The following is a 15,549-nucleotide window of genomic DNA, read 5'->3' as shown; positions in this document are numbered from 1 at the left end:
TCAGCACTTTAGGAGGCCAAGGTGGGGAGATCACTTGAGGTCAGGAGTTCAAGACCAGCGTGGCCAACATGGCAAAACCCCATCTCTAGTAAAAATACAAAAATTAGCCGGGTGTGGTGGCAGGCACCTGTGGTCCCAGCTACTCGGGAGGCTGAGGCAGGAGAATTGCTTGAACCCAGGAGGCAGAAGTTGCAGGGAGCTGAGATTGTGCCACTGTACTCCAGCCTGGGCAACAGAGACTCCCACTCAAAAAAAAAAAAAAAAAAATGCTTACGGGATACAGTGATTTGAGGTCATACTAAAAAGACCATCAGATCCTAGCTGTTGGATCAGATATTTATTTCACTAATAAAAAGATTAAAAGCCGGGTGAGATAGTTCACACCTGTAATCTCAGCACTTTGGGAGGCTGAGGTGGGAGGATTGCTTGAGCCCAGGAGACCAAGACTAGCCTGGGCAACACAGAGAGACCATGTCTCTACAAAAAAAAATTTAAAACATAGCCAGCCATGGTGGTGCACGCCTGTTGTCCCAGCTACTTGGCGGGCTGAGGCAGGAGGATTGATTGAGCCTGGGAGGTTGAGGCTGCAGTTAATTGTGATTATGCCACTGCAACTGCACTCCAGCCTGAGCAACAGAGCAAGACCCTGTGGAGAAAGAGGGAGAGAGAAAGAGAGAGAGAGAGAGATTAAACGTATTAAAAGTACAAGCATTTTCTACAACTTCTCAAATTATTATTTAAAAAAGGCAAAAAGTGAATATGTATGTCTGGTGGGGGTGCTAAACAAGGTGAGAATGACACCCCATCACACTAAGGACCTCCATTTACCAGACTGGTGGGTGTCATCCATACAGAATTGGAGAAAGGGTTATATCCTGCTTTTGCTAATGATTTATAAGGTGGGCACTTACACTCAAAATCTTATAGCCCTTATTTCCAGCCATTCTTCCATTTTACCTACTTGGACTCCTGCTCAAAAATATCCAGTGCTTCTCCATTGCTTTTGGAAATAGATGTAAATACTTCTGCTGGGCAGTAAAGGCCCTCCCCAGTCCAGGCCTGATCTATTTGTCTAAACATATTTTGTATTAACTGTTGTCTAACACCTGGCCCCAGTCCGGGGCAGGGCCATCCCTAGGGCACGGTCATTCCATGTGCCATGTCCATTTTTCATTCCCAGCCCTAAGCCTTTCCTCCTCTTCTCCACATATCCAATCCCAGTGGTGCCATGGGCAGAACTCAGTGTCTCCAAGTCCACCTCCACATAGCGGTCTGGCTCCCTCCAAAGTGCAAGATAATTGGTTGGTGGGTGGTCTGACGGGTGCAGTTGCATGGTGCCCCACATTCAGAAGGACCATGGGTCTGGCTCCTCTGTCTGGACTCAGATGCTGGTGCATTCTGGCCTTACTCATGTAACAAGTATTTATTGAACCTCAAGTAAGTGCCAGGCACTGTTCTAGACACAGTATCAGTGAACAAAACAGTATCAGTGAACAAAACAGACAATGACTTTGTGAAACTTACTTTCTAATAGAAAGAATCAGACCATATAAAATGAATCAGACCACATAAAATGAACTTTAAAAATAAGTAAATAATAAATGATGTTAGAAGACAATAAATGCTATGCAAATATAGCAGAATAAGATAAGGGCAGGGATTCTTATTCTAGAGTTCCAGACTCATAGTGGGTTCATGGATAGAATTCAAGGGATCTGTGAACTTGGATAGAAGGAAAAATGACACATTTGTTTTCATTAATCTTAAACCTTCAAACCTGACTGTAGGCAACCAACCTCAGAAGCCACAGCAATACCTATAACTTTGTTACCAATTGAAATCACAGATATTTTGTATCAGATCAACAATTGTTGCAGATTTCTTGAACTGTTGTTTACATTCATCACTACTTTGTAGCTACTGGATCTGTGGTTAAATCTTGATATGCAATGTATCAGTAAAGAAACATACATTTAATAACTGTTTCTCAAAATTGTATCAATAAAGAAATATACATTTAGTAACTGTATCTCAATATAATTAGCTTCTTTTGTAGTCTTATGTGTTTTTATTCAATGCATTTAAAAACATTATTCTGAGAGGGTAATCCCAGGCTTCACCAGACTGCAGAAGGAATCCACGCGAAAAAGACAAAAGGTTGAGAACACCAGGTAAGGAAAAATGGGGTGCAGTAGAGGACAGTGTGGGTGGAGGGGCAAGTTGCAATATTAAATAGGGTGGTCAGGTTAGGTTTCATGCCTAATGCCCTTTGGACCCAAGTTTCTACTGCTTGCTCTCCTTGGCCATCCCAGTCATTGCCCTGGCTTTGCACAACCATCAGACTCAGGAACCCGGTGGTGCCATCTTGTTAGTCACCACTCTCCCAACTGCCCACCACCTTCCCCTCTCTGGCTATTTAACACAGGACTTAACATTCAGAAGTTTGTAATGAATGTAATAATGTCAATAGAGCACAAAGAAATTCAAGGATATTTTTAAAAATCTTACCTGTTGTTGTTGTGCCTTCTATTTAAACATCCAACTCAACCAGACAAACTAGCTCAAATCAGCCAGGCGGTCCAGGCAGTATATGTCTCCTAAAGAAAAGATAAGCAAAGCAAATCAGCAGCTTCTGACAGTTGATGAAGTGTACCACCTAGGGCAAGTGGAATGCGAGCTGAAGATATTGGCATATTCCAAAAGAAATTCTTTAAAAATTCAAATTCATCTCATACATACATAAGAAAATCCTCAGAATTCTGACAAAAGATTCTTTGTTGTTTTTTTTTTAACTTACACTTTGAGGTTGGTGAATTATTTTTAAAAGATCTATACACAGACTGTGATAAAACACTATAAGGAAATCACAAAACTAAATTCTTCCTTAAAATGACTAAGATGTTGTTAGCTGTAGGTAATGGGATCCTTGCTAAAGGTGTCTTCGTAAAGACAGCTCTCCTCTCAATAAGTCTGGAGGTCAGTGGTTCCAAGGCCAGTTTACTTCCTCACCTGCAAGATGTCACTAATTGATCCCACCCAAAGCATCCCATCCTACTATGTTATGGCTGAAGAAGAGGGAAAGGAAATGGACCACCTCTTCCCATGGAACACACCTTTATGAGAAAGGAGACACTTTCTCAGAAGTCTCCAAGTTTTACCTTTTATCTCACCGGGCCACATGACCACCACTGGAAACATGACTGATTTGCTGCGACTGACTTAGACCAATCATAATTTACTTTCTTGGGCAGGTACATTACTGCCTAAATAAAATCAGAGTTCTACAACTGAGGAAGAAGGCACCAGAGCTAGGGAGCAGACAACCACATGTGTCTTCCACATCGAGTGAAAAAACGCTTCTGGATTATATGGAAAAAAAGAAGAGAAAAGAAAAAAGAACCCTAGGCTTAAAAAATAAAATTAAGCTTTGAAGTTATTTGAAGTAAAAGGTCTATCTGTGAAACTTTTCACTAAAATAATAACAGGTAATCCCAAAACTAAATTCTTCCTTGCATTCTATCACTTAATTATTATATTCCCAGAACTGTTCAAAGCTGTCTAGAAGTATACCCTTTCTCGTGGATTCAGTACACATTTATTATCTCCTTCATATCTGACACTATGGTGTTTTGTTGCCTTGTATAGTTTATCTTCCCCTCCCTTCACATGAATAATTTCTACTGAAGAGGCAGACATTATTATCCCACTGTATAGATGAGAAAACTGAGGTGCAGAGAAATGAAATCATTTCCCTATCATCACCCAGTTAAAAGTGATGGACCTAATTTTCCTGATGGTCAGTCCCTCTTTCACTGCTCCCATAGAGGGAAAGGTGAGACATTTAAAAAACAAAACAAAAACCTGTAATACTGACAGGAAAAAATGAATGCAGCACAAACAGACCTAAAATATGCTTTGGGGAGAATAAAGGAGACATTACCTCTGGGGATGTGGGTTGGGGAATAGGAAGGGCTTCATGAAGGAAATAGCATGTGAACTAGGTCTTAAAGGATGGGGAAGACGTGGCGCTCAGGACACTCTGGGCAGAGAGGCTGGCGTGTACAAAGACAAATATGTGCAGCTATTGTTTAGGGTGCATGAGAGGCAAGAGTGGGAAATGAGATTGGGAAGGGAATTTGGGGCAGATTACGATGGGATTTAGGTGATGAAGGTTATGAAGGTTATTGTGCAGGTAATATGGTGACTCTGAACATCTCTGAGCAATGGTATGCAGTGCGCAGGAAGACACTGTTGTCAACAATGAGTTATGTGAATTAAAGAAGAGGGACAGACTGGAGTCAGAAACACCTGTTAAAAAAAATAGCACAGCAGCCCAAGGAGGAGGTGCGGATAGGCTGAATCGGGTACTGGCAGTAGAAATGAAGAGGAGTGGCCTATAATCCCAGCACTTTGGGAGGCCGAGACGGGCAGATCACAAGGTCAGGAGATCGAGACCATCCTGGCTAACCCGGTGAAACCCCGTCTCTACTAAAAAATACAAAAAAAAAAAAAACTAGCCAGGCGAGGTGATGGGCGCCTGTAGTCCCAGCTACTCGGGAGGCTGAGGCAGGAGAATGGCATAAACCCGGGAGGCAGAGCTTGCAGTGAGCTGAGATCCGGCCACTGCACTCTGGCCTGGGCAACAGAGTGAGACTCCGTCTCAAAAAAAAAAAAAAAAAAAAAAGAAATGAAGAGGAGTGGAAGAATGTGAAAAGCTCTCACAACAACAACAACAACAACAACAACAACACAATGGGTCCTGGCAGTTGACCTGCAGTGGCTGGAGCTGAAGGACTAGGAGGTGGTTATTGTTTACCAGAAGCAGGTTTGGGAGGAGATGAGTTCCATTTGGTAGAGGTGTCCAGAAAGCAGGTGGAAATGTGGGACAAGAGCTAAGGAGGCTATGTCAATTCAAATACCAGCCTCAGAGATCTAGAGATGAGCTTGCCAAGAGAACAAGCAGAAGGGAACAGAAGAGAGCTTAGATTCAGTCCATCAAGAAAGAGGGTGAAGGGAGAAGGACATGGCCCCTAAATGATCAGGTCTCTCTCTTCTTAGTTCCCTCCTTTAGCCCCTTAGCCTCTCCCTCCACACCAGCAGTTATGGAACTGCTTTGTGTAAATGTATCCCCTAGGGAGTAAATTCAAAATACAGATTGCTGGGTGCCATCCCCAGAGATTCCTGAGTCAGTGGGTTTGGGGTTCTGCCTGAGGAGTCTGTGTCCTTAGAAGGCCCCTTCGATGCAGGCAGCCCAAGGACCACACTTCGAGAAGTGCTGCCATGTAACCTCTCCCTGTGTGATCTCACCTCCTTCTGTGGATGAGCCACCCATTATATACTTACTGATGACTCAAAACAATCTCTATCTCCCATTAAAAACCCTTGGCTGAGCTCCAGTCCTGTACACCCACCTGGCAACTGAGTATCCCTATCTGAATATCTCATCGGTACTTTAGACTCAACATGTTCAAAATTGAATTCATTTTTCCCCACACCTGGTGCATTCAGAATACAGTACAAGTTCTTCAGCTTGACATACAATCTCCAGCGTCATTCTCAACCACTGTCTCGGCCTTGCTTTTCATGTTTAGTAATATTATAATTTCTTACAGATCCTGGACACTCATACCTATCCTATATGCTGTCCCCTGCTAGAACTCACAGTGCCGTACACAGACGTGCCACCTCCCCTGCCCCAAACACACTCCTTGCCATTTGTCCATCTATACTATCTTTTGACCATGTGCATCCTTTTTACTGCTGCACTCATTACATTGTATTATGCTCCTTGCTTGGTGGTTTTTCTTTGAACTTGAGCTCCTTGAAAGCCAGGGCTATGGCTTATTCCCTTTTATACTCCCAGCTCCTGCTATAGAATCTAGCACATAGTAAGCTGTAGCTGAACATTTGGTGAATTGACTTTCCTTGGGAAGAGAGAGAGAGAGAGAAAGAAAGAAAGAAAGAAAGAAAGAAAGAAAGAAAGAAAGAAAGAAAGAAAGAAAGAAAGAAAGAAAGAAAGGCGGAAGGAAGGAGGGAAGGAAGGGAGAAGGGAAGGAAAGACAAGGGAAGGGAGGCCAGAAATATTGGGGAAAAAATCCAAAAACCTAAACAAGCATGTGAAGGGAGGAAGGACTAGGAATATTGAAAAACAAAACAAAAACTAAACAAACATGTGAAGGATGTGAAAGGGAAGGGACTGAGCCAAGAAGAGTGAGGTGATTAACAGCGTCTAACTCATGTTTGCTTAGAGATCAAGCAGAGGAGGAACTGAGAAACGGCACTCGATTTGGCATCCAAGAAGCCACTGGCAACCTCAGAGCAAAGAGTGAGTCCTAACTGCCCTCTGCCAGGACGGTCAAGCCCCTCCAGGGGTTGCCACATAGGAGCAAGCTCTTTCATGTCAGTGGGAGGAAACCTTACAACTGAAACTTCACACTGCACAGAAATGCACATGTCCACTGATTCATGACTGAGGTAGGCTTAACTTGGCTTAACAGGACCTGTAGGCTTTTAAAAGAGCTCTCCTTGGTCTACCTTTACTTCTACCTCCACCCCCAAGCTGCTTTCTGCACCATTTCTACCTAGTCTGTCCAAGTTCAGCCTGCACTGCAGGTCAGGGAAACCAAGCTATTACCTTCCTCCCATCATCAGAGAAATTTATCTGCAGGGTTGGGTTGCTTCTCTGAACTGCTTCTCATGTGCAAATCCATCCTAATCTGCCATTCCCGCAACCTCCAACAAAATCGCCCTACCTTCTGTGCATCTACATTACAGCTTCTTTTCATTCATGGGCTGATTGCACTTTTTTTTTTTTTTTTGCCATAATTCCTTTCTGCTGAATGCTCTTACAGCATCAGGAAAACAGCAGGAAAACCTGCACCCCTGTTCAGGTGTCTGATCATTTTCCTTCGAGGAGCAGAAGCAGAAAATGAATGATGTTTCCCTATTCCCCTGATTTTGCCAGTGTAATTTCTCCAAGACTGCCGTTTCCACAATCAGATTCCCTTCACTCTGCCAAGCTTCGCTCTCCCCTTTGCCCTTAAAGCCACAGCTCTATTGTTCCTCATTTGAATGCAATGTCTACTCTTTTAAATTCTCTGTGAGTGTAATGTCTTGTCACTGAAGCTTTCAGTTAAAGAGTTTTGTTATTAAATACTACTGTGTTACATATTGTATCATTGAAACCGATCAAAGGCTTAAAGCAGAAAGACAAGATAATTTCTTAAGAATAATCCAAACAAAAATAGGTCTCTACTATGACTTGTTAAGAAACAGAATTAAAAGAAAAAGAGAGGAAGAAGAAACAAAGAATGTGTGGAAAAGATAGAAAGATACAAAGAAAAAGAAAATTAGACACACAGTCAGAAAGAGAAGAAAATAGAGATAGAGTAAGAGACCAAAAGAGAGGTGTGATATCAAAAGACAGAACTTGAGATAGTGACCTACCTCCCCCAGGCACATCCTTGAGAGATAAACCACAGGCTCGGACATGGAAAATAAGGAGCTGTCAGGAAAATAAAAGCAACATACACCAAGTGAGAATAAGATACGAGCCACACAGACATCATGCTAAGAATACCCTGAGAGTAATAGAGACATACACACCCAAATGCATACACCAAAACAAGGGTTATCTCTATCCTGTGGCCTTGAAGATATTGTTTTGTTGTGCAGCTTCACAACTATAGGCATACATGAAAAAAAAAAAAAAAAAAAGACCCTTCGTTCCATGTCCTGTAAGTAAAATGAACTTGAAAGGAGGTCAAAGCTCCCCCATGTTCACTCTACCAACTCCCAAGAAAGATATGATTTGCACCATTTTGTAGAAAGGCAAATTAAGAAGAGGTAACGGTATAGATGGTTACTAAATCCTTTCCAATTTTCTCGCCTTTATTATTGTTCTTCAATGCACCCTGAAGTTAAACGGTATTTTGGCAACGTAGAGTTCCATGTACTGTAAAAAAAAAAAAAAAAAAGTGATTTTTTTAAATGATTGATTAAACTCCTTAGAACACTGACTGCTAATGTGTTTATTAAATAAATAAAATACAATGCACACTATCTGTAGCCAAATGGGACAGCTCCCAGAACCCTCTCATTGTCTCAGGCCCATGACTGGCAATGCCCTCTCTGCTTGGAGTACTCTCTGGTTCTCTTTTCTGGTACCTCCCTAGCCCTCCCCATCCTTCTACTATCTCCACCCATAAAACAGGACACATATTCAGGTGGAATTTAAGAAACCTGTATTTCCCTCCAAACTAGTTCACCAAAGTCACTAATGCAATTCTTCTTGCTAAATCCAATGGATGCCTTTCTGCACCCCCCACCCCCGCTTTTTTTTTTTTTTTTTTTTTTTTTTTTTTTTTTTGAGGTGGAATTTAGCTCTTGTTGCCCAGGCTAGAGTGCAATGGTACTATCTTGGCTCACTGCAACCTCTGCCTCCTGGGTTCAAGTGATTCTCCTATCTCAGCCTCCCAAGTAGCTGGGATTACAGGCACCTGCCACCACGTCCAGACAATTTTTTGTGTTTTCAGTAGAAACGGAGTTTCATCATGTTGGCCAGGTTGGTCTCAAACTCTTAACCTCAGGTGATCTGCCTGCCTCGGGCTCCCAAAGTGCTGGGATTACAGGCGTGAGCCACAGCACCCAGTTGCCTTTCTGCTTTTATCTGATGTGGGCCTCTCAGTATCACGCAGCCCTGTTGGCCTCGCTGGGATGTTGAGGAATCCCCCTGTCCCAGCTGTCCTCCAACTTCTCTGCCCTCTCGTCCATGGGGAGCTCTTTTTCCTCTTCCCATGCCTCAAATACTGGTACCCTCCAGGCTTTGTCGCAGATCCTCTCTCCTCCCAGCTCCCATGCTCTCCTTCGGTGACATTTCACTGTTAGATTTATACCTTGCTGCCACTTGATTGCAGTCCCCAGAGGGAAAGGAGACAATTAGTATACTCAGTCTGCCAATTCATGAAAGAAAATCTAAGCTCATTTCAAGAATATTTTTCCATTATATCATACCAACTACGCTAGCTCAATTGAATGCATGTTTTGCGTCTCATGGATACAGCTTCAGTCATGGCGGCCTGAAAAGAAGGTAGGCCTCTATCCTTTTGGCTCCATCTTGTTCCCCTTTCATGGGACTCTATTTCCTTGCCCAAGATGGTTCCCTTTTTATGGGAAGGAGACTACCTGTAAAATGTTTTCAGTTGACACAAGTGATACTCATTTTAAGATTGCCTAGAATCACTCACTGCTAGACAGCAGCTGGGATGGACTTAGAGGGCATGAACACTGGTCAGTGCTGAGTTCAGGGGCAGTCCTGTAAAGCAGGGACCTTGCTCCAAGACGCTGCCAATCCAGTTATGAACACAGGGTACCTACACAGAAGACAAGAGTCAGCCATCTAGGGTAGGGGTATGCTGTGGACAACAGAGCGTGAGCAACAGGCAGGAAATGTTCTGTAAGCCTAAGGAAAGATGAGACAAAAGTCAGCGGGGCTGGTCACAGGGAGGAGTTAGAATAATAATAACTTTTATTGAATCCCTACTATATGTCTGCCCTCTATACAAAACTCTCTCTGTAATCTAACCCAGCCTCAGGGGCTGTGAAGAGGACAATATGAAATACCTTTTATCAAGTTCTTAGTGTTGTGCTGGACACAACGGGGCATGCAACAAATTGCAGTTATCATCCATTCAACAAATATGTGTGCAGTACTCACCATGCATTAGGCAATGCACAGTTACTGGACATACACTACAAAGCAAGAAAAACATGGTTTCTGTCCTTACTGAGCTTACAGTCCAGAGATGCCTTGTCCAAAATGGTAGCCACTAACTATCCATCATTATTAAAATTAAAAATTCAGTTCCTCAGTCATACTAGCCACATTTCATGGGCTCCACAGACATAAGTGGCTACACTGCCATTATGGCAGCAAGTTCTAATGGCCAGCACTAGAAAGGAGCAGAGAGACATGTATGTAGGGTATGTATGTAATAGGGAGTTACATACCTGTGTGGTGAAGGCTATGATAGAGATTTATAGATGCAAAAGGAGAACATTACTATTGTTCTCCTTCTCATAATCAATATACAGACACTGAGGCTCAGAGAGGTTAAGCAATTTGACCAAGATCACATAGTTAAGTGGAAGAGCTAGGATTTGAACCTAGGTCTGACTTACTCCCATGCTATCTTGGGCTGTTTTGTGGAGGAGGTGATCCAGGCACAGGTAGAATCTGGTTAAAGAGAGAAGATGGAGAAGGCACCCCTCTGGGAAAGTGGGTGGGAAAGTGACAGCTTGGGCAAAGGCACAATGACAGAGATGGGTGAGGCTGGCAGTGGGCTACAAGTAAACCAGTCTGGCTAGAGAAGTAGTGACTTGCTGAACTCATGTCCTTAGAAAGCTAAGTCAGGACTCACCTGCCTTGATGAAAAGCCAAGGCGCTAGAAAACAGCCCCACCTGCAGAGCTTGAGTCCTTAGAGGATGTTAGCCAGGAGCATGGCATGGCCAGAACCACATATTATGAAGGTGGCAGTATTTAGGATGACCTGGGCCAAGACTAAAGTCAAAGATTGCAGGGAGGATAGAAGGGAAAGAGATAAATGACAGGTGTGGAGCAAAGAACACTAGAGTGGGAGCCACGAGACCTGTTCCTAAGCTTCAATACTGTGTGACATTGGGCAACAGATTTTACTTCTCTGGACTCCATTTCTTCAATTCTAAAAGGGCAGGGCTGGCCCAGATGACCTCTGAGGTCCCTTTTAGCAACAGTGGTCTAGGATTCTGCAAATGTGAATGGCATTAAGTTAAGAGAAGGGGTAGGAAGTGTAGCATTGATTATGGGGGCAAGGAAGACGGCAGAGTCCAAGATCACAGAGAGAAAGGGGTCGTGATGTGCCACTAACAAAATGTGAAAGAGCTTGCCTTTTTTGGGGGGAGGGGCGGGGAATAGAGGATGGGAATGGAAGATGGAGACCGGAAAGGATAAGAAGTAGTGAGAAAATCACGGGGTTGTTTTTAAGAATGTCATACAGTGTTAGAGATCATTATTTTACACCTTAAAAAGACAGCTTTTCAACTTTTCTAAATCCACGATTTACAGTCGGAAATAAAATTGACATCATGGTCTAGTACACTTGTCCAGTACCTATAATCGAAACAAAAGGTTTATGAAACAATAGTTGCCCTTACTAAGGGCAATGGACTCTAATATTTTCTATTGGATTCCATTTCATTCTTTTTGAAAGCCGGTTGCCTTCTGCTGCATTTATTTTATGATCTATTACTGTATCACGACCCACAGTTTTAAAAACTGTGCCTAAGAGGAGACTCAACAAGTCTTCCTAAGTTGGAGGGGATGGTAGGGCATCCTATCCAAGCATCCGGGAGGCAGCTGGAGAAGCAAACCTGAAGAGGCTCCGGGCTGGGGAGAGTTTGGAGAGTGTTTAGCGAAAGCCCTGATAGGAGAGAGCGCTGTGAAAAGCGAGGACCCAGACAGCTGTGAGCGCCCATTCAGTGATGGAGGGGGGACCCTCGGGACAGTGTAGACGCGAGGAGGCGAAGATCAGGGTGACGTCGAAGCCAGACTCCGGCAGGAACCCAGCGACCACCCCGGGGGCTGCATTTCCGCGGCGTGCACGGTAGGGCTTCGGTGCCTCTGACCTCGCGTAGCTTTCCGAAGCTCCTCCACTCACCCGCCCTCCCCGGGAGCACGGCGCGCGCCCACTCCTTCATTCATTCATTCCACTCCTAACTCCGCGAGCGCCAACCGGCTGTGAGATGGGCGAGCCACTTTGCCAGCCTGGGGCTCTCTTTCGGGTCGGTTCCCTCCCCGCCAGCACACGCGCGCACCCTCGCACCTGGGCACACACACACGCGCGTGCACACACGCACACACACACACAAAGTTCTGGGGGCCCCTCTGCGGACCGGCTCGGCTGCGCTGGGCTCGGAGCCCTGCGCCCGCCGGGTCCAGGCCGGCCCTCTCACCCGCTACCCCGGGCCCGCCCCGCGCCCAGTCCCCCCGCGCTGCGCGGCAGCCCCTCCCGGCGCGGTCCCCTCGGGCCGCCGGCGCGGCTCTGCCCTTCGGCTCGGCCTTCCCCGCCTCGCATCCGTGCCATCGGCGCTCGATTGCGCGCGGACTCCCTGTGGCTCTCCCGGCCCCGCGCCCCGCCCCCGCCCGCCGCCCCCCTCCGCCAGCAACTTTTGCGGAGCCCCCGCGCCCAGCCATGCTGAGCTGAGCCCCGCCGGCCCTGGCCGCGCGCTGCCCCCGGCTCCCGCCCCTCCGCGGACCCGCTCGGGGGCCGCGGCCGCTCGGCGCCTCGGCCTCGGCCGCTCCGCCCGCCCGGCCGCCCCGAGCCCCGAGCCCCGAGCCCCCCGCGCCGGGCCCGGGCGGCAGCGGCGGCGGCGGCGGCGGCGCGCCCGGCCCCCTCCCCCGGCGCCGGCCACGGGAGGCGGTGATGCGGGCGCGGGCGGCCTCGGCTGCGCCGAGAGCGGAGACACAGGCTCAAGATGGCAGATTCCGACTGAGGCTGGGGGGGCCGAGCTCGCGCGCCGCTTTCCCGTCCCCGTTGCCATGAACCGCGGACACCCCGGCCCCGATGGCCCCCGTGTACGAAGGTAAGGGGCGCCCAGCCCCGCCGACCCCGCGCCCGCCGCCCGCCGCGGCCCCCGCAGCTTTGTTCTGCCCGCGGCCCCGCGCCCGCAGCCCCCGGCGCCCGCCCCAGCCCCCACCCGGGGCCGAGGGGGCCGCGACCCCCTCCCTCGCCCGGAAGATGACCGGGACCCGGCGCCGGCAGGGTCCTGCTTCCAGGGCGGGGAGAGGGACCGGGGGCGCAGGAGGGGAGGGGGCGTGTGCGAGGGTGGGCGGCTGCCCGCGGAGGGCAGGGGCGCCGGGGAAGGCGGACCGGTGACTGTGCTTTTTATTTATTTGCGATAAATGAAGGTGATGCGGCTCAGCTTCCACCGCCCCCCCACATTACCTTTCGGAGCACCTCCTTTCCACTTCGCTCTCCGCCCCGCGCCCCTTCCCATTTCTCTCCGCGCCCACCCCACGCTCCTTTATTCTCCGCGAGCCTCCGATTTTGGGGGGGCTGTGGAATCGGAATGCACGGGGCTAGGTGGGGAGAGAGATGAAAAGTCCGTGTCAGAGCCAGGCAGAACAATGAAATAGGCGAAAATCTCCCCGCATTAGCGTGTGGAAGGGGACGTGGACTTTGGGTTTTCCAGCCGGGGGAGCGGCGGATACGTTTTCCTGGCTCGGTCTGGGTCGACCTGTGTTGTGCACCTTCACCTGGCGTCGGGGTATTTTTCCCCATTTGCCTTTAGCAAGAAAGAAAAGAATGCAAGGCAGAAAAGCAGTAGGTCTGCCTCGCACACTGTCTTTCGTTTCTCTTCAGTCCGTTCTGTCAGCTTCCAGCCAGAAAGCAACCCAGAATCAACTAAGTTTTTACACTTCGATGTGTTTTTGTGTGCTTGTAGTAGGAGAAATTTTAAACCCAAGTGTGTCTGATTTTTCAGTCGTTTCATCGTGTAAATGTTTGTCTCATGAAATCATTGAATTCGCAGCCTTCACATACTTTTAGTGTGGGTCCCCCTGGCTTTCTTTCGGTTTTGTTCAGATATTCTGTGGATGAAATCGCAAATGAGAGGGGACAGGGTTTGTGTGGCACAGAGGAGGGCACGAGGGGGGAATGTAATCCGCCTGTAAATCCGGAGAACAGTTGTGGCCAGTGAGACAGGGAAGGCGTTAATAGTTTTATCTCTGTTATAAGAGGCTGATTTAAAAAAAAAAAAAAAAAAACTTATCTGAAAAGAAAATCTGTTATTAGATTCAGGGCTCCAAATGAATTAGGTTTCTGGCCGGAATAAAGTTACCAGTCAGGCCCTGGATAACGAGGCTGTAAATAACCTATGGACTGTAAATATTTTTTTTCAGACTCTCTTAGAAACAAAGGGGCTGTTTAGAAGGCAACAGAGAGATGTTATTCCAGGGGCTTTCCTCTTTGATTCTGAAGAACACAAGGTCCATTTAACCATTCGACAAAACAAAACGAAATTTCTGATCACTCCACCACGCAGAATAGAACATGCCGGTGGACATGTGAACATGCGGGAGAACCCATGTCGGGCGTTCATTGTTCATCTGCGTCTACAGGAGGGGGCTACAGTCAATGCTCCCACTGTCTAGAGTGTTAAAATGAAACAATTTTCTCTTTATTAAGTACCTCCTTGAGACTCCCTCTGCTGGACACTCCTGGTGAGTTGCGAGAAGGAACTTGGCATTGAATTCAGAACTATAGTAAACGGCTGGTTTCCCTGTTACTAGGGACCGGGTATGTGAGTTGGGGTGTATTTTGTCAACTTTGTGGAAAGCCATCTTGGGAACTGCACTGTTCTCCTCCTGCTCCTTTCATTCTAAATCCATGTGGAATGTAGGCCATGCCCCCGAGGCTGAGACTTGGCTCTCCCCATTCCTGCTACATTGTTCTTCCAGTTCCTTACGCCAGATAAAGAATTGCAGGTGTGTAGGGTGTTACGGTTTAAGAATAATCATGGATCTCAAAAGTCTCATGAACTGTTTTTATTTGCCAGCCTTCCTTCCCTTTCTCAGGTGACCTCCGTGGTGGCCTCTTTCAGCCCTCGGTTTCCCTCCATCTTATCCATGTGCCTTCTTCATTCTTCCCGCGCTGTGCACCCTTTTATTCCGGATGTTTCTCTGTGCACCTTTATAATTATTTTTCTAATGTTCTTCCCTATCCCACCTCAACTAACCCACATCACTCTGCCAAAAGCCCAGGCCTGGGTGTTTTTGAAAGAGATTGTTGGATATGCTCTACAACAGGTGACCTCTAGAATCAAGGATTAGGTTGCTAGGACCCGCATTCACTCACTGATGATTGTGCCAAGACTCTGATGACCTCCTTTCTCCCGCCATGGTAACATCCGCTGGGTTCAGGAAACCTGATTTTTCCCCTATCTCAATCAGAACACATGGACTCCCTGTGTGCACGCTAAATGAGCAGAGCTTTTCCCGCAGATTTCTATAAGAAGAGGGATTCCTCATGGATTTTGAGCTCCTCTGTGCATGATTCTTCTCAGGAAAAGTGTAGTGACACAAGGGGGAATTGTTCCAATGGGGTGCTGCTGTACCAGGTTGGAATACCAGGTGAAGGCCCAGATGCATTAATGGAGCTTTCTGAACCGCCAGAGATTTAGACAGAAATGCTGTTTTTGAAACAAGGGGTATTTGATCATACGAATTAATGGGTGGCAAAGAGAATCAGTCTTCCCGGGCTTTCTTGAAGGATAGGTTTATAAATAGCACGTTAGTTTTTGGTGGTTTGGAACTGAACTTCTTATAAAAAGGTTTATTTTCTTTAGAAGGTTAAACATTTGCCTTGTGATTGTATTTCCTCTATCAACTTGCTTAGCAAGGCTTTTTCAATATCTAGTGCAAAGGCCAACAGCCAAGGTCTCTATTGCCATGGGTTCTGAATGAGAGGAGCCTGAATTCCAAGTTATTTATGTTTTCCTCTCCCTGAGATATG

General features: G+C 46.7%; 1 protein-coding gene and 1 long non-coding RNA gene across 7 annotated transcripts in view; one reads left to right on the top strand and one right to left on the bottom strand.

Moving 5' to 3' along the window:
• Nucleotides 1-322: 322 nt before the first annotated feature.
• Nucleotides 323-13,165, bottom strand: LOC135970259 (uncharacterized). Its single transcript, XR_010585883.2, has 6 exons — nucleotides 12,982-13,165; nucleotides 9,376-9,460; nucleotides 7,606-7,954; nucleotides 7,447-7,504; nucleotides 2,509-2,597; nucleotides 323-646 (listed from the first exon to the last, which is right to left on the bottom strand). It is a non-coding gene; the product is annotated as an uncharacterized lncRNA (long non-coding RNA).
• HIPK2 (homeodomain interacting protein kinase 2) overlaps nucleotides 12,234-15,549 on the top strand; it is a 220,471-nt gene continuing 217,155 nt past the window's right edge. For all 6 annotated transcript variants that reach the window (XM_045388257.2, XM_045388254.2, XM_074036126.1 and 3 more), the window contains exon 1: nucleotides 12,234-12,619. In XM_045388257.2, the coding sequence (XP_045244192.2) occupies nucleotides 12,601-12,619 (19 nt within the window). In that variant the 5' untranslated portion in view covers nucleotides 12,234-12,600. The remainder of the gene's footprint in view (nucleotides 12,620-15,549) is intronic.

This window comes from Macaca fascicularis, chromosome 3 (genome assembly GCF_037993035.2).
Source record: "Macaca fascicularis isolate 582-1 chromosome 3, T2T-MFA8v1.1".
NCBI lineage: Eukaryota > Metazoa > Chordata > Mammalia > Primates > Cercopithecidae > Macaca > Macaca fascicularis.
This window is presented reverse-complemented; position numbering and strand designations above follow the sequence as displayed.